The sequence below is a fragment of the Pristiophorus japonicus genome, chromosome 22, assembly GCF_044704955.1.
Source record: "Pristiophorus japonicus isolate sPriJap1 chromosome 22, sPriJap1.hap1, whole genome shotgun sequence".
Lineage (NCBI taxonomy): Eukaryota > Metazoa > Chordata > Chondrichthyes > Pristiophoridae > Pristiophorus > Pristiophorus japonicus.
The window spans coordinates 36,440,875-36,467,930 of NC_091998.1; the positions used below are offsets into that span (position 1 = coordinate 36,440,875).

Consider the following 27,056-nt stretch of genomic DNA (forward strand, 5'->3'; position numbering starts at 1 on the left):
ACCATTTGCCGCCTTCACCGCCTGCTGTACCTGCATGCCAACTTTCAATGACTGATGAACCATGACACCCAGATCTCATTGCACCTCCCCTTTTCCTAATCTGCCGCCATTCAGATAATATTCTGTCTTCGCGTTTTTGCCACCAAAGTGGATAACCTCACATTTATCCACATTATACTGCATCTGCCATATATTTGCCCATTCACCTAATCTGTCCAAGTCACCCTGCAGCCTCTTAGCGTCCCCCTCACAGCTCACACTGCCAGTTTAGTGTCATCTGCAAACTTGGCGATATTACACTTCATCCAAATCATTGATGTATATTGTAAAGAGCTGGGGTCCCAGCACTGAGCCCTGCGGCACTCCACTAGTCACTGTCTGCCACTTTGAAAAGGACCCGTTTATCCCGACTCTCTGCTTCCTGTCTGCCAATCAGTTCTCTGTCCACGTCAATATATTACCCCAATACCATGTGCTTTGATTTTGCACACCAATCTCTTGTGTGGGACCTTGTCAAAAGCCTTTTGAAAGTCCAAATACACCACATCCACTGGTTCTCTCTTCTCCACGCTGCTAGTTACATCCTCAAAAAATTCCAGAAGATTTGTCAAGCATGATTTCCCTTTCACAAATCCATGCTGACTTGAACCGATCCTGTCACTGCCTTCCAAATGCGCTGCTATTTCATCCTTAATAATTGATTCCAACATTTTTCCCACTACTGATGTCAGGCTAACCGGTCTATAATTACCCGTTTTCTCTCTCCCTCCTTTTTTAAAAAGTGGTGTTACATTAGCTACCCTCCAGTCCATGGGAACTGATCCAGAGTCGACAGACTGTTGGAAAATGATCACCAATGCATCCAGTATTTCTAGGGCCACTTCCTTGAGTACTCTGGGATGCAGACTATCAGGCCCCGGGGATTTATCGGCCTTCAATCTCATCAATTTCCCTAACACAATTTCCCGCCTAATAAGGATATCCTTCAGTTCCTCCTTCTCACTAGACCCTGTGTCCCCTAGTATTTCCGGAAGGTTATTTGTGTCTTCCTTCGTGAAGACAGAACCAAAGTATTGATTCAATTGGTCTGCCATTTCTTTGTTTCCCATTATAAATTCACCTGAATCCGACTGCAAGGGACCTACATTTGTCTTCACTAATCTTTTTCTCTTCACATATCTATAGAAGCTTTTGCAGTCAGATTTTATGTTCCCGGCAAGCTTCCTCTCGTACTCTATTTTCCCCCCTTTAATTAAACCCTTTGTCCTCCTCTGCTGAATTCTAAGTTTCTCCCAGTCCTCAGGTTTGTTGCTTTTTCTGGCCAATTTATATGCCTCTTCCTTGGATTTAACACTATCCTTAATTTGAGCCACCTTCCCCGTTTTAACATAGAAACATAGAAAATAGGTGCAGGAGTCGGCCATTCGGCTGAACATTAAACTTCGGTACCCCCTTCCTGCTTTCTTGCCATACCCCTTTTACTCCAGACAGGGATGTACAATTGCTGAAGTTCATCCATGTGATCTTTAAATGTTTGCCATTGCCTATACACCGTCAACCCTTTAAGTATCATTTGCCAGTCTATTCTAGCCAATTCACGTCCCAAACCATCGAAGTTACCAAGTTCAGGACCCTAGTTTCTGAATTAACTGTGTCCATCTTAAGAAAGAATTCTACCATGTTATGGTCACTCTCCCCCAAGGGGCTTCGCACAACAAGATTGCTAATTAGTCCTTTCTCATTACACATCACCCAGTCTAGGATGGCCAGCTCCCTGGTTGGTTCCTCAACATACTGATCTATCGCAGCGCAGGGGGTGACAGCCTCGCCCAATCGCAGCGCAGGGACCATGGCTTCGCCCAATGGTGGCGCAGGAGGCCATGGCCTCGCCCAATCACGGCGCAGGAGGCCACGGCCCATCCTGTGGGTTCTCAACACTCACGGTTTGCAGCAGGCGGCTCATTGAATGCTGACCTCGGGCACCGACTCACAGACTGCAGGTCCCGTGCCCTCGGCCGGTGTGGGGCCCACTGTCCAGGACCCACACTGGGCTGCACTCACTGCAGCCACGTGCAGCAGTCCCACCACCTGCCTGCGATTGGCCGGGGCTGTGACCCCCTGCGCTGCGATTGGGCGAGGCTACGGGCACAGAGTCTGTGGTCTGTGAGTCGAGGCTGACTCAAGGATCAGATAAGGGTTTTCAGGCAGTGTTCATCACCGCTTAGCGAGTGCCAGCACACGCCAGCGGTTAACTCTGATACCAACTGTTCCGACTAATGCAACCAGCTCAACAAACACCTTTAACTTGCAGAACCTCCCACAGCAATGACACACGGGAAGATCTTTGTGGTTGTCTGAGGCCAGTCATCACAACCCCAGGATATCGCTGCAGGACAGTGCCCAAGGCCCATACCATCTTCAGCTGCTTCATCGATGACCATTCCCACCCACCCCATCACAAGTTCAGCAGTGGGGCTGCTCATTAACGCCTGCGTTCCGCTCCTCTCCCCACCCCTACCATAAAGAAGCAGCCGACAGCAACCAGTCCTGGGCTGACAAGTAACGTTCACATCACATAACGTGACAGGCAATGACCATCTTGTACAAGTGAAAGCCCAGCTAGCTCCTCTCGGTCGGCAACCGCACCTCAATCACCAGGACCCCGCCCATTAACATCTGGAAGCTTAAGTGGACAGGCCTCACCAACACCGACTACACTGGCAGGACAAAGGCGGTGTAACCTGCAGTGAGTGCCTCACCTCCTGACCCCTCAAAGCCTCTCAATTACCTGCAGGGCTCAGGGCAGGAGTGTGAGGGACCCTCCCCATTCATCCCGACAGGTGCGGCCATAACCAGCTCAACACCATCATTAGAAAGCTCGGCTTTTAGCTCGACACCTTGTGATAAACCTAGAATTCGATCAGCGCGATCGGCCCTTTTGAAACCGGCCTGTAATGGCCCGGATTGGCTCGGTCTCCCTGTTTATAAACGGGTCCGACATTGCCCGCTCTCCAGTCCCCGCCTCACACCCATACTCCGTACAGCCGGGAACAGAATTCCTGGGATCGCAGCAATCTCCTCCCGCAGGTTCCTGGGATGTATCCCACTGGGCCCTGGATTTGTATCTACCTTTAGCTTAACTAAAACTTTACTTTTATCCATCATAATAATCGCTCATCTCATTCTCACCCACCTCAGCATGCTCCTCCTCTCCCAAATCCTGTTTAGTGAAGACCAATACAAAGTACTTTTTAAATAACTTCCATAAGAAGTAAGTGCCTGTGGGACTGTACCCCAGTGAGAGTCAGTGTGTGTGGGACTGTACCCCAGTGAGAGTCAGTGTGTGTGGGACTATACCCCAGTGAAAGTCAGTGTGTGTGGGACCCATACCCCAGTGAGAGTCAGTGTGTGTGGGACCCGTACCCCAGTGAGAGTCAGTGTGTGTGGGACTATACCCCAGTGAGAGTCAGTGTGTGTGTGGGACTATACCCCAGTGAGAGTCAGTGTGTGTGGGACCCGTACGCCAGTGAGAGTCAGTGTGTGTGGGACCCGTACCCCAGTGAGAGTCAGTGTGTGTGGGACCCATACCCCAGTGAGAGTCAGTGTGTGTGGGACCCATACCCCAGTGAGAGTCAGTGTGTGTGGGACCCATACCCCAGTGAGAGTCAGTGTGTGTGGGACCCATACCCCAGTGAGAGTCAGTGTGTGTGGGACCCGTACCCCAGTGAGAGTCAGTGTGTGTGGGACCCGTACCCCAGTGAAAGTCAGTGTGTGTGTGGGACCCATACCCCAGTGAGAGTCAGTGTGTGTGGGACCCGTACCCCAGAGAGAGTCAGTGTGTGTGGGACCCGTTCCCAAAGTGAGAGTCAGTGTGTGTGGGACCCGTACCCCAGTGAGAGTCAGTGTGTGTGGGACCCATACGCCAGTGAGAGTCAGTGTGTGTGGGACCCATACGCCAGTGAGAGTCAGTGTGTGTGGGACTATACCCCAGTGAGAGTCAGTGTGTGTGGGACCCGTACCCCAGTGAGAGTCAGTGTGTGTGGGACTATACCCCAGTGAGAGTCAGAGTGTGTGGGACCCGTACCCCAGTGAGAGTCAGTGCCTGAGCCAGGACCTTAAGAGAGGAAGGAAGGGAGAAGGAGGAAGCTTTCTGTTTGAAAGGAGAGGCAGTGTGTCTCTTCCAGCCGTTTCGATGAGACTCGTCCCTCGTCCTTACCTCTGTGCCAGAGCATTATCAAAGTTGGAACAGCATCGAGAGAAAGCTTACTCAAGTACAGAGAGGAAATATGGTGCAGGAAACAGTCCAGACAGGTCACCAGGGTAAAGGAAGTGATCAGTGAAACAAGGTTTTCTTCAGATTGTGTGAACGCTGGTGCTGAAGGCCTACTATCTCCACACTCGGTCCCTGCAGATAACCAGCTCCCTTTGAGCACGAGGTACTTTATCAGCATCACCAGCCACAGCTTCAGCGATCTCTCGAGCCCCACACGGTGACTGGGGAGATAGCAGTGGGCAGGTCACCAGTTGTCCCAGCCCTGCAATACTGCGTGCAATTTTGATTTCCATATTTACGAAAGGATATACTTGCTTTGGAGGCAGTTCAGAGAAGGTTCACTCGGTTGATTCCGGGGATGAGGGGGGTTGACGTATCAGGAAAAATCGAGTAGGTTGGGCCTCTACTCATTGGAATTCAGAAGAATGAAAGGTGATCTTATCGAAACATACTTGACAAGGTGGATGCAGAGAGGATGTTTCCACTGATGGGGGAAACTAAAACTAGGGGGCATAATCTTAGAATAAGGGCCGCCCATTTAAAAGAGAGGTGAGGAGGAATTTCTTCTCTCAGAGGGTTGTAAATCTGTGGAATTTGCTGCCCCAGAGAGCTGTGGAAGCCGGGACATTGAATAAATTTAAGACAGAAATAGACAGTTTCTTAAACGATAAGGGGATAAGGGGTTATGGGGTTATGGGGAGCGGGTGGGAAAGTGGACCCGAGTCCATGATCAGATCAGCCACGATCGTATTCAACGGCGGAGCAGGCTCAAGGGGCCGTATGGCCAACTCCTGCTCCTATTTCTTATGTTCTTATGACTGGGCCCGGGGTGCAGTTAGGTTGCTCCGTTTGCCTCAGTGCCCTTGGACTGGAATGAAGCTGGAGTTGCTGCTCCGGATTGCAGTGCAGAGTTTGCACAGGAGGCAGCGGAGCCCGCAGTCAGTGAACGAGAGAGACATTGGCAGCTCCACCGCCCGTCCCTGTGCTGCCCACACCTCCCCCGCCCACACCCACCGCTCACAGCGGGCAGCTCTCGCCATGATGTGGTGTTAACGGTTTGCTGCACCTGGCAAGAGCCCGCCCACCTAGCAAACTCCGCCCACACACCTAGCAAACTCCGCCCACACACCTGCCAAGCTCCGTCCACACACCTGGCCAGGGCCTGGTTTGGTCTTTTTGTGGGTGCCCTGAACTCCAGACTGAAACCCAGGGCCTTTGACAGGGTCCCTGTGCGGACACGCGGTGCCGTGAGCGGGGGCAGTGAGCGGGAGCCCAACGGAGGACACAGGGGCCCAGCTCAGGCTGACACGGCACTCCCTTGCTGCTGAACTGTCCAGTTAGAGTGTGGTCCCAAGCAGCGGGTGGACGAGCCCAGCCTCCATCCACACTCTGGTGATGAGATAGTCACTGTACAGAGGCAGGGGTGAGCAGCTCCTGAATGAAGGGTTTGGGGGGGTAAATCAAACCCGTGGGCTTCTACCACCCAACAACATTGCTGCTGGGAAAGGTGGCTGTATGAGCAGCCGATTGTGGAAAGGATGTGACTCAACTTTGATGCTCTCACAGTCAAAGAACCTCCTGATTCTCAAAGTCTGTCCATTTGGGTGAGGTTTCCAGTGCCCATAAAGCACCTCAACCTCTCCTCCCCCCCGGCCCTCTCCCCAACCTGTCTGCACCCCCGGCTCTCATGTTGGAGTTCCCCCCCGCACCCCATTACTGGGCTGCAGTCAGTCCCTTAATGCAGCCTTGTAGGCATTGGCAGTTCTATTTCCCACTACACCACACAACCTCTCCCACCCCAGAGGGAACAGGAAGAGGCCATTCAGCCCCTCCAGCCTGCTCTGCCATTCAATTCGATCGCGGCTGATCTATATCTGAGCTCCATATCCCTTGAAACCCTTGCCCTACAAAATCTAGTGATCTCAGTCTTGGCCCCCAGCATCCATGGCCTGTTAGGGTGAAGAGACCCTTTGTGTGAAGAAGTGCTCCGTGACATCGCCCCTGAATGGCCTGGCTCTGGTGTTAAGGTTCTGCCCCCTTATTCTGGACCCCCCACCAGAGGGAACAGTTTCTCTCGAGCTCCCCTAACGAATCCCTTTTTCATTTTAAATGTCTCAATTAAATCACTTACCAATCTTCTAACTTCATGGGAATGCAAGCCAAGTTTGTGCAACTGGTCCTCAATTTAACATTAAGCTCTGGTGTCAGCCGTGGCTCAGTGGGCAGTACCCTCGCCTTGAGTCAGAAGGTTGTGGGTTCAAGTCTCACTCCAGGAACTTGAGCTCATAAATGTAAGCCGACACTCCCAGTGCAGTACTGAGGGAGCGCTGCACTGTCGGAGGTTCCGTCTTTCAGATGAGACATTAAACTAAGGCCCCATCTGTTCTCTCAGATGGATGTAAAAGATCCCACAGCACTACTTCGAAGAAGAGCGGGAGAGTTATCCCAGCTAATATTTATCTCTCAATCAATATAACAAAAACACATGATATGGTCATTATCACATTGCTGTTTGTGGGAGCTTGCTGTGCGTAAATTGGCTGCCGCGTTTCCCACATTACAAGAGTGACTACACTCCAAAAGTACTTCATTGGCTGTAAAGCACTTTGAGACATCTGATGGTTGTGAAAGACGCTAGATAAATGCAACTCTTTCTTCTTTCTATCATTCTGAGGAAATACAAAAAGAGTGAAAGAGAGACAGAGTTAAGGAGACAGAAACACAGATACAGCTTAGAAACCATATTCTCTGTGCAACCTCTGTGGTAGATTTTCTAGTCATATCAGAAACCTTGCATCTCCGCACACTTCCTGTTTACATAACTTTACTTCTGCTATCGCTTGTGTCAACATTTTCAATTATAAATTATAAATAAACTAGGGTTTATTTCTGGAGGGATAGGATTGAAAAGTAGAGAAGTTATGCTAGACTTGTATCAAACCTTAGTTAGACCATTGTGCACAATTATGATCACCATATTATAAAAAAGATATCGAGGCACTGGAGAGGGTGCAGAGAAGATTTACAATGATGATACCAGAAATGCGAGGGTATACATATCAGGAAAGGATGAACAGGCTGGGTCTCTTCTCTCTTGAAAGGAGAAGGCTGAGAGGTGACCTAATAGAGGTCTTTAAAATTAGGAAAGGTTTTGTTAGAGTAGATATAGAGAGAATGTTTCCACTTGTGGGGAAGAGTATAACTAGAGGCCATCAATATAAGATAGTCACCAAGAAATCCAATAGGGAATTCAGAAAAAACTTCATTACCAAAAGAGTGATGAGAATGTGGAACTCGTTACCACAGGTTCTGGTTGAGGCGAATAGTATCGATGCATTTAAGGAGAGGCTAGACAAGCATATGGGGGAAAAGGAAATAGAGGGAGGTTTAAATGAGGAAAAACGGGAGGAAGCTCGAGTGGAGCATAAACACCGGCATGGACTGGTTGGGTCGAATGGCCTGTTTCTGTGCTGTATATCCGATGTAAAATTCCTACACCCACATTTATAATGGAACTTGTCTATGTAAACGTGTCACGCTGTAATTGCACCCTCCCACAAGTGGTGGCGCTGCAGCACCTCAATTTATATCTCAACGCTTCCGCTCCAATGAACTCTACCCCACCCATGCACCCACCCCCACCTTGGTCCCATTATCCCCCGCCCTCTAACCCTACTGGTCTCGATTTCCACCTGCCACTCCGGGAGAGCTCACTTGAAGAGAAAAGCTTTGCATGGATCTGGGGGATCATGGATCAGCGGGGGAGTGGGACTAACTGGACCACTCTTTCACAGAGCTGGCACAATGGGCCGAATAGCCTCCTTCTGTGCTATATGATTCTATAAACAAACGCAATTGTTGTTGTGTATTTTTTAAGCAGGATCTAACTCCCTGAATCCATGTCGACTCATCATCATGGTGCTTTCACCAAACACTATTCTCTCTTTCAGGATCATTTCAGTTAGCTCACCCACTGCCAAGATCAGACCTCCAGCTCTACAATTGGCCGGGATCCCCTTCGGTGCTAATTGGCGATTTCAGTCAAAGGCCACAGAATGGCTGAAACAGAAAGAAGTCACACTGAAGTTGTCTCCTGAGACTGGGGCGTGTTACTGGGGCAGAATAAGGGAGGTTTGCGGTGAATCGAACCTAACCTTGGGAGTGCTTGATCCTTGGTGTCTGAAACAGTAATATCCCTCGGCTTTGCAATCATAAATTTCATAGTAAAGAATCAGGAGGTCCGGGGGGAGGGGGGGGCAGAGTGGTCCTGCAGCCAGAGGCACTGGAATCTCCTGCTGCCCTGGTCACAAAGCACAAAGCAGGGAGGCTCACGTCTAAAGCAGTTTTCTATCATACTTCACACACACACATTGCTCCACAGGAAGCAAAGGGTCACGTGACATTTCCTGTTTCACGCACTAAATCAACTTGACTGGGTATATGTTGCTTGTCACATCTTCCCTACTGGGCGGGTGGGGGGAGGAAGAGATAGTGAGTGGGAGGTACTGAGACCAGAAGGACATGCAAGGATGGCCATGGATGACAACCCATCTCAAGCTTACTGAAATGGGCGGCCACAGTGTTCGCATGCCCGACACAAGACTCCCAAAGCAAGTGCTCTACTCGGAACTCCTTCACGGCAAACAAGCCAAAGGTGGGCAGAGGAAACGTTACACCCTCAAAACCTCCCTGATAAAGTGCACCTGGGAGTCCCTGGCCAAAGACCGCCCTAAGTGGAAGAAGTGCATCCGGGAGGGCGCTGAGCACCTCGAGTCTCATCGCCGAGAGTGTGCAAAACCAAGCGCAGGCAGCGGAAGGAGCGTGTGGCAAACCTGGCCCACCCACCCCTTCCCTCAACGACTATCTGTCCCACCTGTGACAGGGACTGTGGTTCTCGGTATTGGACTGTTCAGCCACCCAAGGACTCATTTTTAGAATGGAAGCAAGTCTTCCTCGATTCCGAGGGACTGCCTGTGATGATGACTTCAGACTGCAGCCAGAGGAAACCAGAGCTGTTCAACATTGCAGCTACTATCCAACATCAGAGATCCTGCCAATGCCACAGTAAATTGATCGCAAGGGAGGTTCCAAGGCCTAACCCGATGCTGCAAACGGCAATATCCCATTACCCAATTCTTCAGCGGAGTCCGACAGCGGGGCTATGTCCAGCAGAGGCTGTGTGTGTGCCCAGTGCTTGAAGCACAGCACATAGACTGATAGCAATACAAACAAGGCACAAAATCTCTCTCTCTCTCTGCTGTTGTAACCCAATGGTTTTCTTGGTGATATCATAGTGTATTGCTCAACTCCACTCTGGCTTAATCAGTATCCTGGGAATCGCTTTATGCAGCATAGTTCAAAACAAGGTCATCGAGGTGGTGCTGCTCAATAGCAGAGGCATTACTACACATATTCAATAATTCGTTAGAGGACTGGTGGGTAGCTAAGGTAATACCTATATTTAAGAAAGGAGGTAGTACATGTCCAGGGAACTGTAGACCAGTCAGCTTAACATCGGTGGTAGGAAAAATAATGGAATCCCTACTAAAGGGGAAATTAGAACATCGAGAAACCAAAAATATAGTAACAAATAGTCAGCATGGATTTCAAAAGGAAATGTCTTGCTTGACCAACCTCATTGAATTTTTTGAAGAGGTAACAGAGAGAGTAGACAAGGGTAATGCAGAAGATGTAATGTATCTAGATTTTCAAAAGGCCTTCGGTACCCCGTAATAGACTGATGAACAAGGTCAGAGAACGCGGAGTCAGGAAACAAGTAGCAGAATGGATCGCTAGCTGGCTTCAAGACAGAAAGCAGAGAGTCAGGGTAAAGGGTAGCTAGTCACAGTGGCAGAAGGTGAGTTGTGGTGTTCCACAAGGATCAGTGCAGGGACCGCTGTTGTTCACAATTTATATTAACGATTTAGACTTTGGAATTAAAAACACAATTTCTAAATTTGCAGATGACATCAAATTGGGAGATAGTCAATTCTGAGGAGGCTGCAACAAATTACAGGGAGACATTAATAAACTTGCAGAACGGGCATATAATTGGCAAATGAAGTTCAACACAGATAAATGTGACGTATTACATTTTGGTAGGAAGAATAGGGAGGTGATGGGAGGGTGCGAGTCTGGGAGGGGTAGAGGAACAAAGGGATCTCAGAGTAACACAAATCACTAAATGTTGCGACACAGGGTAGCAAGGTCATAAAAGGCAAACCAAGATCTAGGGTTTATTTCTAGAGGTATAGAATTTAAAAGTAGGGAAGTTATGTTAAACCTGTATCGAACCTTGGTTAGACCACACTTGGAGCACTGCGTACAGTTCTGGTCGCCATATTATAAAAAGGATGTAGAGGCACTGGAAAGGGTGCAGAGAAGAATTACAAGGACAATACCAGAAATGCGAGAGTAGACATATCAGGAAAGGATGAACAGGCCGGGTCTCTTCTCTCTTGAAAATAGAAGGCTGAGGGGTGACCTAATAGAGGTCTTTAAAATGATGAAAGGTTTTGATCGAGTGGATACAGAGAGAGTGTTTCCACTTGTGGGGAAGAGCATAACTAGAGGCCATCAATATAAGATAGTCACCGAGAAATCCAACAGGAAATTCAGAAGAAACTTCTTTACTCAGAGAGTGGTGAGAATGTGGAACTCGCTGCCACAGGGAGTGGTTGAAGCGAATAGTATCGATGTATTTAAGGGGAGGCTGGACAAACATATGAGGGAGAAGGGGATACAGGGTTATACCGATAGAGTTAGATGAGGAAAGACGGGAGGAGGCTTGAGTGGAGCATAAACACCAGCATGGCCTTGTTGGGCCCAATGGCCTGTATATCCGGTGGGATCCTGTGTGAACGGCCTGTGCTGTTTCTCCCTTCTACAAACACTAATTCATTGATAGGAAATGGTCTTGCCTGCCATTACCGGGAAGGTATCGACGAGTTGGATATTGCACGGTTACAGTAGAAGCCCCAGGGACCCCAGCAGTGGTGCGGACATCACACCCTTCGCTCCCAGTCCGCTGAGGGCAGGGCCCTTTGTGTCGCTCAGTCTGGCACAGGCTCACAGTGGGGTCAGAGGTCATGAGCACAATGTTCTTCCCCTCAGTCCCTTCCCCACTAACAGCTGTGGACTTTGCAAACATGTCCCCAACGTTTGGACCACTCCCGGGACAACACCGGATGGGGATGGTGCTGGGTACAGGTCTATCACCGTGGGGCAATGGAGACAGGTCCGTCATTTGGGGTGGGGGGGGGGGGGGGAGGGGGAGAGAGAGAGAGAGAGAGAGAGAGAGAGAGAGAGAGAGAGAGAGAGAGAGAGAGAGAGAGAGAGAGGTCTGTCACTGTGGGGGGGGGGGGGGAGAGGGGGTCTGTCACTGTGGGGGGGGAAGGAGTCTGTCATTGTGGAGGGGGGGGAAGGGGTCTGTCACTGTGGAGGGGGGGAGGGGTCTGTCACTGTGGAGGGGTCTGTCACTGTGGTGGGGCGGGGGAGAGAGAGAGAGAGAAAGAAAGAGGTCTGTGTGGGGGGGGGTGTGTGGGAGAGAGATAGATCTGTCACTGTGGGGGGGAGGGGGACTGTCACTGTGGTGGGGGGGGCAGTGGGAGTGAGAGAGAGAGAGAGAGAGAGAGAGAGAGAGAGAGAGAGAGAGAGAGGTCTGTCACTGTGGGGGGGGGGAAGAGAGGGGGTCTGTCACTGTGGGGGGGGGGGGAAGAGTGGGAGAGAGACGTCTGTCACTGTTGGGGGAGAGAGAGAGAGAGAGAGAGAGAGAGGTCTGTCACTGAGGGGGGGGGGGAAGTGGGGGGGGGGGGAGGGGGAGAGAGAGAGGTCTGTCACTGTGGGGGGGGGGAGAGGGGGTCTGTCACTGTGGGGGGGGGGGAGTGGGGGGGAGAGAGAGAGAGAGAGAGAGAGAGAGAGAGAGAGAGAGAGAGAGAGAGAGAGAGGTCTGTCACTGAGGGAGGGGCGGGAGGGGGTCCGTCACTGTGGGGTGGGGGGGGGGGGGGGGGGAGTCTGTCGCTGTGGGGGGCATCACCTGCACCGACAGATTAACACAGGATGTATGAGGCAGCTTTCGATAGCTGGGGGAGAGACAGATAACATTTGCACAGTGGCAGTGAGCTGAAATGGAACGGAAACTACAGGTACTGTGCGTGATCTGGGCACAGATATCAATGCCTCGCTGTGAACTGCCTGCTGTTTATTCCCCGCCCACACATTGTGCCCACGGGCTCTGACACCACTGTGTGCCTGTTTCAGACTGAGCGACATGAGGGGCTCTGCCCTCAGCGCACTCACTCACTCACTCCAAGTATCACTCCGCCACTTACTAAAGATTTACAGGATTTTCCAAAGTAGGTCACGTTTCTGCTTCCAATGGGTCTCACTGGGGCCACCAATGCTGTTTCTGATGGCAATGACTGTCTCACCGATCGCACTGCAACCTGCACCATCAGAGTGACTGACCCTGGGACCACAGCATCCCTGTGCAAGATTCTAACACACCAACAGGCAGCTGCGTCAAACCAACTCCAGTATCTTGAGGTCGGATGTCATGGCCATAGAGAGTGTGCAGACATAGAAACATAGAAAATAGGTACAGGAGTAGACCACTCGGCCCTTCGAGCCTGCACCGCCATTCAATTAGTTCATGGCTGAACATGCAACTTCAGTACCCCATTCCTGCTTTCTCGCCATACCCCTTGATCCCCCTAGTAGTAAGGACTTCATCTAACTCCTTTTTGAATATATTTAGTGAATTGGCCTCAACAACTTCCGGTGGTAGAGAATTCCACAGGTTCACCATTCTCTGAGTGAAGACGTTTCTCCTCATCTCGGTCCTAAATGGCTTACCCCTTATCCTTAGACTGTGACCCCTGGTTCTGGACTTCCCCAACATTGGGAACATTCTTCCTGCATCTAACCTGATTAAACTCATCAGAATTTTAAACGTTTCTATGAGATCCCCTCTCATTCTTCTGAACTCCAGTGAATACAAGCCCAGTTGATCCAGTCTTTCTTGATAGGTCAGTCCCGCCATCCCGGGAATCAGTCTGGTGAACCTACGCTGCACTCCCTCAATAGCAAGAATGTCCCACCTCAAGTTAGGAGACCAAAACTGTACACAATACTCCAGGTGTGGCCTCACCAAGGCCCTGTACAACTGTAGTAACACTTCCCTGCCCCTGTACTCAAATCCCCTCGCTATGAAGGCCAACATGCCATTTGTTTTCTTAACCGCCTGCTGTACCTGCATGCCAACCTTCAATGACTGATGTACCATGACACCCAGGTCTCGTTGCACCTCTCCTTTTCCTAATCTGTCACCGTTCAGATAATAGTCTGTCTCTCTGTTTTTACCACCAAAGTGGATAACCTCACATTTATCCACATTATGCTTCATCTGCCGTGCATTTGCCCACTCACCTAACCTATCCAAGTCACTCTGCAGCCTCATAGTATCCTCCTCGCAGCTCACACTGCCACCCAACTTAGTGTCATCCGCAAATTTGGAGATACTACATTTAATCCCCTCGTCTATATCATTAATGTACAGTGTAAACAGCTGGGGCCCCAGCACAGAACCTTGCGGTACCCCACTAGTCACTGCCTGCCATTCTGAAAAGTACCCATTTACTCCTACTCTTTGTTTCCTGTCTGCCAACCAGTTCTCAATCCACGTCAGCACACTACCCCAAATCCCATGTGCTTTAACTTTGCACATTAATCTCATGTGTGGGACCCTGTCGAAAGCCCTCCGAAAGTCCAAATACACCACACCAACTGGTTCTCCCCTGTCCACTCTACTGGAAACATCCTCAAAAAATTCCAGAAGATTTGTCAAGCATGATTTCCCTTTCACAAATCCATGCTGACTTGGACCTATCATGTCACCTCTTTCCAAATGCGCTGCTATGACATCCTTAATAATTGATTCCATCATTTTACCCACCACCGATGTCAGGCTGACCGGTCTATAATTCCCTGTTATCTCTCTCCCTCCTTTTTAAAAAAGTGGGGTTACATTGGCTACCCTCCACTCCATAGGAACTGATCCAGAGTCAATGGAATGTTGGAAAATGACTGTCAATGCATCCGCTATTTCCGAGGCCACCTCCTCAAGTACTCTGGGATGCAGTCCATCAGGCCCTGGGGATTTATCGGCCTTCAATCCCATCAATTTCCCCAACACAATTTCCCGACTAATAAGGATTTGCCTCAGTTCCTCCTTCTTACTCGACCCTCTGACCCCTTTTATATCCGGAAGGTTGTTTGTGTCCTCCTTAGTGAATACCGAACCAAAGTACTTGTTCAATTGGTCTGCTATTTCTTTGTTCCCCGTTATGACTTCCCCTGATTCTGACTGTCGGGGACCTACATTTGTCTTTACTAACCTTTTTCTCTTTACATATCTATAGAAGCTTTTGCAGTCCGTCTTAATGATCCCTGCAAGCTTCTTCTCGTACTCTATTTTCCCTGCACTAATCAAACCCTTTTCCTCCTCTGCTGAGTTCTAAATTTCTCCCAGTCTCCGGGTTCGCTGCTATTTCTGGCCAATTTGTATGCCACTTTTTGGCTTTAATACTATCCCTGATTTTCCTTGATAGCCACGGTTGAGCCACCTTCCCTTTTTCATTTTTACGCCAGACAGGGATGTACAATTGTTGTAGTTCATCCATGCAGTCTCTAAATGTTTCTCATTGCCCATCCACTGTCAACCCCTTAAGTATCATTCGCCAATCTATCCTAGCCAATTCACGCCTCATACCTTCAAAGTTACCCTTCTTTAAGTTCTGGACCATGATCTCTGAATTAACTGTTTCATTCTCCATCCTAATGTAGAATTCTACCATATTATGGTCACTCTTCCCCAAGGGGCCTCGCACAACGAGATTGCTAATTAATCCCCTCTCATTACACAACACCCAGTCTAAGATGGCCTCCCCCCTAGTTGGTTCCTCGACATATTGGTCGAGAAAACCATCCCTTATGCACTCCAGGAAATCCTCCTCCACCGTATTGCTTCCAGTTTGGTTAGCCCAATCTATATGCATATTAAAGTCACCCATGATAACTGCTGCACCTTTATTGCATGCACCCCTAATTTCCTGTTTGATGCCCTCCCCAACATCACTACTACTGTTTGGAGGTCTGTACACAACTCCCACTAACGTTTTTTGCCCTTTGGTGTTCTGCAGCTCTACCCATATAGATTCCATATCATCCAAACTAATGTCCTTCCTAACTATTGCATTAATCTCCTCTTTAAGCAGCAATGCTACCCCACCTCCTTTTCCTTTTATTCTATCCTTCCTGAATGTTGAATACCCTTGGATGTTGAGTTCCCAGCCCTGATCATCCTGGCGCCACGTCTCTGTAATCCCAATCACATCATATCTGTTACCATCTATTTACACAGTTAATTCATCCACCTTATTACGGATACTCCTTGCATTAAGACACAAAGCCTTCAGGATTGTTTTTATAACACCCTTTGTCCTTTTAGAATTATGATGTAGTGTGGCCCTTTTTGTTTCTTGCCTTTGTTTACTCGGCCTTCCACTATTGCTTTTTACCTTTCTACCATCTGTTTCTGACTCCATATTACTTCGCCCTGTCTCGCTGCATAGGTTCCCATCCCCCTGCCATATTCGTTTAAACACTCCTGAAATGCATCAGCAAATGTTACCCCCAGGACATCAGTTCCAGTCCTGCCCAAGTGCAAACCGTCCCTTTTGTAAAGGTCCCACTTTCCCCAGAACTGGTTCCAATGTCCCAGGAATTTGAATCCCTCCCTCTTGCACCACTGCTCAATCCACGTATTTATTCTAACTATCCTGCTCCCTCTACTCTGATTAGCACATGGCACTGGTAGCAATCTAGAGATTACTACCTTTGAGGTCCTACTTTTTAATTTAACTCCTAGCTCCCTAAATTCAGCTTGTAGGACCTCTTCCCGCTTCTTACCTATATCGTTGGTACCTATATGCACCACGACAACTGGCTGTTCACCCTCCCTCTCCAGAATGCTCTGCAGCCGCTCCGAGACATCCTTGACCCTTGCACCAGGGAGGCAACATACCATCTTGCGGCCGCAGAAACTCCTATCTATTCCCCTTAAAATAGAGTCCCCTATCACTATAGCTCTCCCACTCTTTTTCCCGCCCTTCTGTGCAGCAGAGCCACCCATGGTGCCATGAACCTGGCTGCTGGCGCCTTTCCCTGGTAAGTCATCTCCCCCAACAGTATCCAAAACGGTGTATCTGTTTTGGAGGGAGATGACCACAGGGGACTCTTGCACTACCTTCCTGCTCTTGCCTTGTCTCTTGGTCACCCATTCATTATCTGTTCTAACCCTTACCTGCGGTGTGACCAACTCACTAAATGTGCTATCCACAACATTCTCAGCATTGCACATGCTCCAGGGTGAGTCCATCCGCAGCTCCAGTGCCGTCATGCGGTCTGTTAGGAACTGCATCCTTATTGAATACAGGAGTAGTGCCAGAGGATTGGAGGGTTGCCAATGTTATATCACAATTCAAGAAAGGGATAAACCAGGAAACGACAGGCCAGTCAGCCTCACATCAGTGGTGGGGAAGTGACAAAATAAACTTTCATTTGGGAAGGCATGGATTAATCAAGGAGAGCCAGCATGGATTTGTTAAAAGTAAATCGTGTCTGACGAACTTGATTGAATTCTCTGACGAGGTAACACAGAAGGTTGATCAAGGTAGTGCAGTAGATGCTGTAAATATGGACCCCCGGAAGGCACTCAACAAAGTGCCACACAGGAGAAGATGGAAGCCCATGGAATTTAGGGGAATGTAGTGGTATGGGTGCAGTAAAAGCATTATAAAGTTTTCAGATGCTATGAAACTTGGCAAAGTAGGAGATCATAATGAGGATAGTTATTGGCTTCAGGCTGACATAGACAGGATGCTGAAATGGGCAGAAGTATGGCAAATGGATTTCAATGCAGAGAAGTGTGAAGTGATGCACTTTGGGAGGACGAATATGGAAAGACAGTATACTATAAATGGCAGGATTTCGAAAAATACAAATGAGCAGAGGGACCGTGGTATCGATATACACAAACACTTAAAGGTGATACGCCAAGTTGATAAGGTGGTCAAAAAATCATATGGGTTACTTGGTTTTATAAATAGAGGGATAGAATCTAAAAACAAAAAGATCATGCTAGAACTTTATGAATCACTGGTTAGGCATCAGATGGAATATTGTGGACAATTCTCGGCATCACATTTCAGGAAAGATGTAAAGGCATTAGAAAGGGTAGAGAGGAGGTTAAGAACATAAGAATTAGGAGCAGCAGTAGGCCATAAAGCCCTTCGAGCCTGCTCCGCCATTCAATAAGATCATGGCTGATCTTCAACCTCAACTCCACTTTCCCGTCGAATCCCCATATCTCTTGATTCTCCTAGAGTCCAAAAATCTATTTATCTCAACCTTGAATATACTCAATGATTCAGCATCCACATCCCTTTGAGGTAGAGAATTCTAAAGATTTACAACCCTCTGTGTTATGTCCTGAATAAAGTAATGTGATTGAGTACTGTAGACATAAGTGTGACAGTCTCTTTATTCTAACTCCAGAGTACTGGCACAGCAAGGGAGGCCCGCCCATGCGCAGCGCTCCCAAGGGATGCAGGGATCCCTTGGGACTCCAACAGATACGCCCTCCGGTGGCGGTAGAATGCTGGCTACATAGGGTTGCATATACATCATCACTCCCTCCCAAAAGTCAACGGTATACCCATTCACAGGGTGAGACGATCCCGGGTCCCCTGCTCCTCAGTCAACCGTCTCGGCACAAACGCAGGTGCAGGTGAGCCAGCCGGTTCCCCGCCGGGCTGCTGTGCAGCCGGCCCCGCTGGGCTACCGGGGACGACGAGCCCGGCCCTGCTGGGCTACCGGGGACGACGAGCCCAGCCCCGCGGCCAACCGTGACGTCGGCCGCCACCCGCGTATGCGTCAGAGGGCCAAAGCTGGCGGCGTCCTCCTCAGGCTGCCCGCGGCCATCCATGAACCGCAGCTCGGCCCGGTCCAAATGCTCCCTGCAAGTCAGTCCATCTGCGAGTCCGACCCGAAACACCCCACTCCCCTCCCCGGCTACGACAGCGCCAGCAAGCCATCCGGGACCACGTCCACAGACGGCACAAACACAGGGTCACCGACCCCAAATACTACGCGACAAACCCGCGCGATCATGGCACACGCCCCGCCGATGACGCCCGCCCTCGACGCGATCACGGAGACCAGGGTGGACGAGAGAGAGTCCTGCCCCGAGCACCCCCTTCATGAGCAGCTCGGCTGGGGAACCCCGGCGAGCGAGCTGGGTCCGGTGCGGTAGCTGCGCAGGACCCGGGACAGGCGGGCCGGCAGGGAGACCCCCCGACACACGTCCCAAGCCCCGCTTAATGGTCCGGACCGCCCACTCTGCCCGGCCGCCGGATGCGGGCCCGAATGGAGCAGATGCGACGCGAACCGATCCCATCGCGGGCCATGAACTTCATAGACTATCACTAAAAGCAAGACTTGCATTTATATAGCGCCTTTCATGACTTCAGGACGCCTCAAAGATCTTCACAATGAAGTATTTTTGAAGTGTGGTCACTGATGTAATGTAGGAAACACAGCAGCCAATTTGCGCACAGCAAGCTCCCACAAACAGCAATATGATAATTGGTTTTTAGTGATGGTGGTTGAGGGATAAATATTGGCCAGGACACCGGGGATAAAACTTGGTTTAATATCTCATCTGAGTTATGGCACCTCAGACTGTGCAGCACTCCCTCAGTCCTGCCCCTCCGACAGTGCGGCGCTCCCTCAGTACTGCCCCTCCGACAGTGCGGCACTCCCTCAGTACTGCCCCTCCGACAGTGCGGCGCTCCCTCAGTACTGCCCCTCCGACAGTGCGGCACTCCCTCAGTACTGCCCCTCCGACAGTGCGGCACTCCCTCAGTACTGCCCCTCCGACAGTACGGCACTCCCTCAGTATTGCCCCTCCGACAGTGCGGCACTCCCTCAGTACTGCCCCTCCGACAGTGCGGCACTCCCTCAGTACTGCCCCTCCGACAGTGCGGGGCTCCCTCAGTACTGCCCCTCCGACAGTGCGGCACTCCCTCAGTACTGCCCCTCCGACAGTGCGGCGCTCCCTCAGTACTGCCCCTCCGACAGTGCGGCACTCCCTCAGTACTGCCCCTCCGAACTGCGGCACTCCCTCAGTACTGCCCCTCCGACAGTGCGGCGCTCCCTCAGTATTGCCCCTCCGACAGTGCGGCACTCCCTCAGTACTGCCCCTCCGACAGTGCGGCACTCCCTCAGTACTGCCCCTCCGACAGTGCGGCACTCCCTCAGTACTGCCCCTCCGACAGTGCGGCACTCCCTCAGTACTGCCCCTCCGACAGTGCGGCACTCCCTCAGTACTGCACTGACCATGTATGTGAACGAGTTTGACTGTGCAAGTTATAAATACAGGAAAGGTTTATGAAAAGCAGGACATGACAGGATAGCCGGTGTAGCTCAAGCTATTGGATTCCAATCCACTTCCTCCACAACCTTCTGTGCCGTTGAGAAGCTTACCGTGCCTTCTGCTCACCCCAGTGATCAGCCGCGAACAACTGCTCCAGTGCCTGGGGGTTTTAAACCACGGCCTCCTGACTCGGGCCTGATCACTACCCCCGCCCTCCCTCCCCCCACCCCCGCCACGAATCACGGGTTACACTGTCCCAGGGAAGTGAGTTGCAAGGAGAGACTCGAGTCATAAGAACATAGAAATAGGAGGAGTCGGCCCCTCGAGCCTACTCCGCCATTCAATACGATCATGGCTGATCATCGACCTCAACTCCACTTTCCCGCCTGATCTCTATATATAGAGACGTGCGGGGGGGGGGGGGAATGTGTGCAGTCTCTGGGTGTGGGTGTGGGAGTGGGCGATGGGGAGTGAGTGTGTGTGGGCGATGGGGAGTGAGTGTGTGTGTGTGTGTGGGCGATGGGGAGTGAGTGTGTGTGTGTGTGTGGGCGATGGGGAGCGAGTGTGTGTGTGGGCGATGGGGAGTGAGTGTGTGTGTGTGTGTGTGTGTGTGTGGGGGTGGGTGGGTGATGGGGAGTGAGTGTGTGTGTGTGTGTGTGTGTGTGTGTGTGTGTGGGTGGGTGGGTGATGGGGAGTGAGTGTGTGTGTGTGTGTGTGTGTGTGATGGGGAGTGTGTGTGTGTGTGATGGGGAGTGAGTGTGTGTGTGTGTGTGTGTGTGTGTGGGGGTGGGTGGGTGATGGGGAGTGAGTGTGTGTGTGTGTGTGTGTGTGTGTGATGGGGAGTGTGTGTGTGTGTGATGGGGAGTGAGTGTGTGTGTGTGTGTGTGATGGGGAGTGAGTGTGTGTGTGTGTGTGTGTGTGTGTGTGTGTGTGTGTGTGGGCGATGGGGAGCGAGTGTGTGTTTGTGTGTGGGCGATGGGGAGTGAGTGTGTGTGTGTGTGTGTGTGTGGGTGATGGGAGGGGAGGTGTGTGGGGGTGATGTGGGCATATAATTATAGTTACAGGGTTAAATTTAAGATTGTGTCTAAAAGAATGAAGGGAGAGATTAGGAGAATGTTGTTTACACAGAGTTGTTAGAAGAGGGAACGCTCGACCAGAAACAGTGCAACAGTCAGGAAACATCCTAACAATCGCTTCTCAAGGTCACAGAAGGTTCTGGAAGAAGTGGTTTGGAACAGCTAACTTGTCTACTTTAAAATCAACTATTTCTGTCCAGTCCAACTCTGTCACCGACACACGGACACTCAGCAAGCCCCCACCCCGACACTGACGCCCCTCCCACAGGAGGGCGGGATTCTGGGAGGGGGCCAGCAGCCTGGCTCCGTAAACCAATATCTTGCTCCACAATAGACGACAAACTGGCCGATTGTTAATCGTGGGCCGGAAACGGTGGGAATGTTTTCCTGCACAACTCGCACCGGTTCTGTACAGCACAGACTGAGATTACAGCCCCACGCCCCCACACACAGCCCCCACACCTCTTCCCCCCCACCTCCCCACACACACCCAGCCCCCTCACACCCAGAGGCTGCCCCCACCACACACACACCCAGCCCCCTCACACCCAGACACTGCCCCCCCACACACACACCCATCCCCCTCACACACACACCCAGAGACTGCCCCCCCCCCCCACACACACACCCAGCCCCCTCACACCCAGAGGCTGCCCCCACCACACACACACCCAGCCCCCTCACACCCAGAGACTGCCCCCCCACACCCACACCCAGCCCCCTCACACCCAGACACTGCCCCCCCACACACACACCCATCCCCCTCACACACACACCCAGAGACTGCCCCCCCCCACACACACACCCAGACCCCTCACACCCAGAAATTGCCCCCCTCACACACACCCATCCCCCTCACACACACACACCCAGCCCCCTCACACCCAGACACTGCCCCCCCCCCCCACACACACACACCCATCCCCCTCACACACACACCCAGCCCCCTCCCACCCAGAGACTGCCCCCGCCCCTGCCACACACACACCCATCCATCCCCCACACCTCCGCCCCTCCCCCACACTCAGTGAAAGCCCCTCCACCCCCTTCACCCCCCCCCACCACAAACCCAACCCCCTCACACAGCACCCCCCCAACCAGTGACAGTCCCCCGCCTCAGAGCCCCTGTATCTGCCCCAAACCCCCTCTGACTACCCATACACACCCATCCCCCACACTCACCCATCCCCCTCACACCCAGTGACAGTCCCCCCGCCACACACACAGAGATTGCCCCTCCCACCCCCTGTAACTGCCCCAAACCTCCTCTGACTACCCCACCCCGTGACTGCACCCCCCTCACACACACCCATCCCCCCCACACCGAGACGGCCTCCAACCCCTCCCCGAGATTGCCTCAGACACCCCACACCAAACAGAATTGAGACCCAGTTCTGTTGGTGACGGGGTGGCGGGAGGAATTGAGAGAAAGAAAAGTAATGTATTGTGCATTTATGTAGTGCCTTTCACAACCACAAGGCATCCCAAATCGCTTTAGGAACATAGGAACAGTAGAAGGCCATTCAGCCCCTGGAACCCATTCCACCATTCAACATGATCATGGCTGATCAGTGACCTAACTCCACATCTCTTTATTTGTGGGAGAGAGCTCCACACTTGTACTGCCCTTTGTGTGGAGAAGTGTTTCCTAACTTCTCTCCTGAATATCCTGGCTCTGATTTTAATGTTATGCCCCTTGTTCTAGACTCTCCCAGCAGTTGAAAAAAGTTTCTCTCTATCAACCCAATCAACTTCTTTCAAAATCCTAAAAACCTCAATCAAATCCCCCTGCAAGCTTCTATATTCCAGGGAATACAAGCTTACTTTGTGTAATCTCACCCTTGGAGCCCGGGTAACATTCTGGGGAATCTGCGCTGCGCGCCTTCCAAGGCCAATATATCCTTTCAACGGTGCGGTACCCAAAACTCCAGATTGGTCTAACCAGGGCTTTGTACAGCTGGAGAAAAACCTCCTCCCCTTTATATTCCAGCCCTCGGTATAAAGGCCAATGTTCCATTAGCCTTTGATTATTTTTTGTACCTGACCTTTACATTTCACTAAGCTGTGTACATGGACCCCCAATCCAATCTCTCTGGACCACCACTGTTCCTAGCTTTTCACCATTTAAAGAATCCCGATCTATCTTTCTACAGCCCACAGTGGATGGCTTCACACTTACAGCCAATGACGTACTTTTGGAGTGTAGTCACTGTTGTAATGTGGGAAACGCGGCAGCCAATTTGCGCACAGCAAGATCCTACAAATATCAATGTGATAATAACCAAATAATCTGTTTTATTGATGTTGCTTGAGGGATAAATATTGGCCCAGGACACCGGGGATAACTCCTCTGCTCTTCTTCAAATAGTGCCATGGGATCTTTTACATCCACCTGAGAGAGCAGACGGGGCCTCGGTTTAACGTCTCATCTGAAAGACGGCACCTCCAACAGTGTATCCCTCTTCTTTCAATAGTGCCATGGGATCTTTTGCGTCCATGTGCGAGGATTTTGTTTTAACACCTGTTGTTCACCATTTACACAAACGATTTGGACTCGGGAATCGGAAGTACAACTTCAAAATTTGCGCATGACACCAAATTTTGGGTAGGGGTGGGATAGTTAACACAGAGGAAGACTGCGACAAAATACAAGACATTAATAAACTTGCATGCAATTGGCCAGTGAGCTTCAGTATCTATCAGTGCGAGGTAATACATGTTGGTTGGAAGAATAAGGAGACCACAAACGCCTTGGAAAATAAATGTGGCAACAGAGCAGAGGAACAGGACTCCGGGGCACAGATACACACATCACTAGAAGTAACAACGCAGGTTAACAAGGCCATAAAAAGCAAACACAGCACTGGGTCATTTACAGAATTGAAAAACAGAGAAGTTATGTTAAACTTGTACAAAACCTTAGTTAGACCACACTTGGAGTACTGTGAACAGTTCTGGTCTCCATGTTATAAAAAGGATACAGAGGCACTGGAGAAACATAGAAAGAGAAAATAGGTGCAGGAGTAGGCCATTCGGCCCTTCGAGCCTGCACCGCCACTCAATAAGATCATGGCTGATCATTCCTTCAGTACCCCTTTCCTGCTTTCTCTCCATACCCCTTGATCCCCTTAACCGTAAGGGCCATATCTAACTCCCTCTTGAATATATCCAATGAACTGGCATCAACAACTCTCTGCGGCAGGGAATTCCACAGGTCAACAACTCTCTGAGTGAAAAAGTTTCTCCTCATCTCAGTCCTAAATGGCCTACCCCTTATCCAAAGACTATGTTCCCTGGTTCTGGACTTCCCCAACATCGAGAACATTCTTCCCGTATCAAACCTGTCCAGTCCCGTCAGAATCTTAAATGTTTCTATGAGATCCTCTCTCATCCTTCTAAACCCCAGTGAATAAAGGCCCAGTTGATCCAGTCTCGCCTCATATGACAGCCCAGCCATCCCTGGAATCAGTCTGGTGAACCTTCGCTGCACTCCCTCAATAGCAAGAACGTCCTTCCTCAGATTAGGAGACCAAAACTGAACACAATATTCCAGGTGAGGCTTCACTAAGGCCCTGTACAACTGCAGTAAGACCTCCCTGTTCCTATATTCAAATCCCCTAGCTATGAAGGCCAACATACCATTTGCCTTCTTTACCGCTTGCTGTACCTGCGTTCCCACTTTCAGTGACTGATGAACCATGACACCCAGGTCTCGTTGCACTCCCCCTCTTTTCTAGACTGCTGCCATTCAGATAATATTCTGCCTTTGCGTTCCCGCCCCCAAAATGGACAACCCCACATCCATCCACACCATACTGCATCAGCCATGCACCTGCCCACCCACTCAATCTGTCCAAGTCACCCTGCAGCCTCCCAGCGTCCTCCCCACAGCTCACACCACCACCCAGTCCAGTGTCATCCGCAAACCTGGAGACACTACACTCCATTCCCTCATCCAAATCGTCAATGTACATTGCAAAGAGCTGGGGTCCCAGCACTGAGCCCCGTGGCACCCTACCAGCAACTGCCCGCCACTCTGAAAAGGACCCGTCCATCCCTACTCTCTGCCCCTGCCCGCCAACCAGCCCACCACTCACGCCAGAACACCACCCCCAATACCATGCGCCCCGATCTCGCTCACCAATCTCCTGTGTGGGACCCCACCAAAAGTCCTCCGAAAGTCCAAATACACCACATCCACTGGTCCTCCCCCGTCCACCCCACCAGCCACATCCCCAAAAAATTCCAGAAGATTCGTCAAGAAGGTGCAACAATAGTTACTAGGATGATAGCAGAACTGAGGTTTATACCCATTAGGAAAGATTGAACAGCCTGGGGCCCTTTTCTCGGGAAAGGGGAAGACTGAGGGGTGAGCCGATAGAGGTCTTCAAGATGATGAAAGGGTAGATGTCGAGAAAATGTTTCCACTTGTGGGGGAGTCCAAAACTAGAGCTCATCCACATATGTCAGTAATAAATCCAATGGGGAATTCAGGAGAAACTTCTTCACCCATGAGAGCGGTGAGAATGTGGAACTCACTGCCACAGGAAGGGGTTGAGGTGAGTAGCACAGATACATTTAAGGGGAAGCTGGATAAACTTACGAGGGGGAAAAGGAGGAGCTTGTGGAGCATAAACACCGGCACGGACCAATCGGGCCGAATGGCCTGTTTCTGTGCTGTACATGCGATATAAATGTTAGTTTATTTTATGATTGGCCGATGTTGAGTCAGTGCAGTTTCTGCTCTCTCTCCCACATCCCTTTCAACCGCTCACCAATTCTTCAAGTGACACACTGCTGCTCCACCCCACCAGCTCAGCCTTAGATGTGAATATACAGAGTTTCCTAATCCAGGTGATGAATGCAGTTTATAACATCTCATCACTCCCGACTACTCACTGCTTCTCCCCTGTCACCAATCGCTTAGCCAAGTCCAACTTTCAGCCACGATACCGAATGCCTGAGGTGTGTGTGGCAGCCTTTCATGTGGAACCTTAACCAGAGCTTTCTTGCAGTCAAACATCACACCACAAGGCTGTTCAACAATTTCTCAGAAATGGCAGAAGTGGGAACAACCCCAACACCTAACAATACTCCAAATATCCCAAGTACCCCCACAAAACACCCCGAATATCCATCCACCACCCCAGCCCCCAAATACCCCCACAAATCACCCCCAGAGCTCCAACCCCCAATCCCAGACAGAGCCCCCACACACAGCCCCAACCCCCAACCCCTAAACAGAGCCCCCACCCTGACCCCCCACACACAGCCTCAACCCTCATCCCCCACACATAACCCCAACCCCCACACAGAGCCCCAACCTTCACCCCCCACACAGAACCCCAACCCTCACCCCCTACACAGAGCCCCAACCCTCACCCCCCACACAAAGCCCCAACCCTCACCCCCTACACAGAGCCCCAACCCCCACACACAACCCCAACCCCCTACACAGAGCCCCAACCCTCACACATAGCCCCAACCCCCCCCTCACACACACACACACACACACAGCCCCCCACCCACACTTACCCAGAAGATGATGTTGAAAACGAACAGGACGTATTTGAAGACACAGCTGACCTGCGCCCCCTGGTACTTGTAATGTGGCATCTCGGCAACCCGCGTCCCGCTGTCGGTGCACCCAGCCCCGGGGGTCCCTGCCCGGGGACCCGCTCTCCCTGCCCGGCTCCGGCTCCAGCCGCCGCCGCTGCCGCTGCCGCTGCCCCTGCCCGCTCTCACTCACTCACTCACTCACTCCCTCCCGGGGACACTGGCTGAAAGCAGCGCTTCATGTTAAGGCGGAGCAGGAAGCGGAGAGACTCGGACCCGCCTTAAAGCGTCAGCCAGAGCCGGAACCTGAGAGAGAATACAGAGAGAGAGATGCAGTGAGGGACCTGGGGCTTGGAGCGGAGTCGATGAGATGCAGTGGTTCCCTGCCCACTGTGTCCTTCTGTATCCCTGCCATGGGCGCTATGGTTGCCCCATTGCACAGCCAGGCATTGCCCCAAAGAGCGCTACCCCTGTACCAGAGGCTGCATACACTTGAGCGCATCCAAAACACGGCTGCCCGTGTCCTAACTCGCACCGAGTCCCGCTCACCCATCACCCCCCTGCGCTCGCTGACCCGTGTCCTAACTCGCACCGAGTCCCGCTCACCCATCACCCCCCTGCGCTCGCTGACCTGTGTCCTAACTCGCACCGAGTCCCG

General features: G+C 51.1%; 1 protein-coding gene across 2 annotated transcripts in view; it reads right to left on the minus strand.

Annotated features, from left to right (window-relative positions):
* The window catches only part of LOC139234954 (tetraspanin-14-like), a 46,529-nt gene extending 19,864 nt beyond the window's left edge, over positions 1-26,665 (minus strand). The window contains exon 1 of one of the 2 annotated variants that reach the window (XM_070865939.1): positions 26,378-26,665. In XM_070865939.1, the coding sequence (XP_070722040.1) occupies positions 26,378-26,458 (81 nt within the window). In that variant the 5' untranslated portion in view covers positions 26,459-26,665. The remainder of the gene's footprint in view (positions 1-26,377) is intronic. The other variant, XM_070865938.1, reaches the window with a different exon arrangement.
* Between the last annotated feature and the right edge of the window lie 391 nt (positions 26,666-27,056).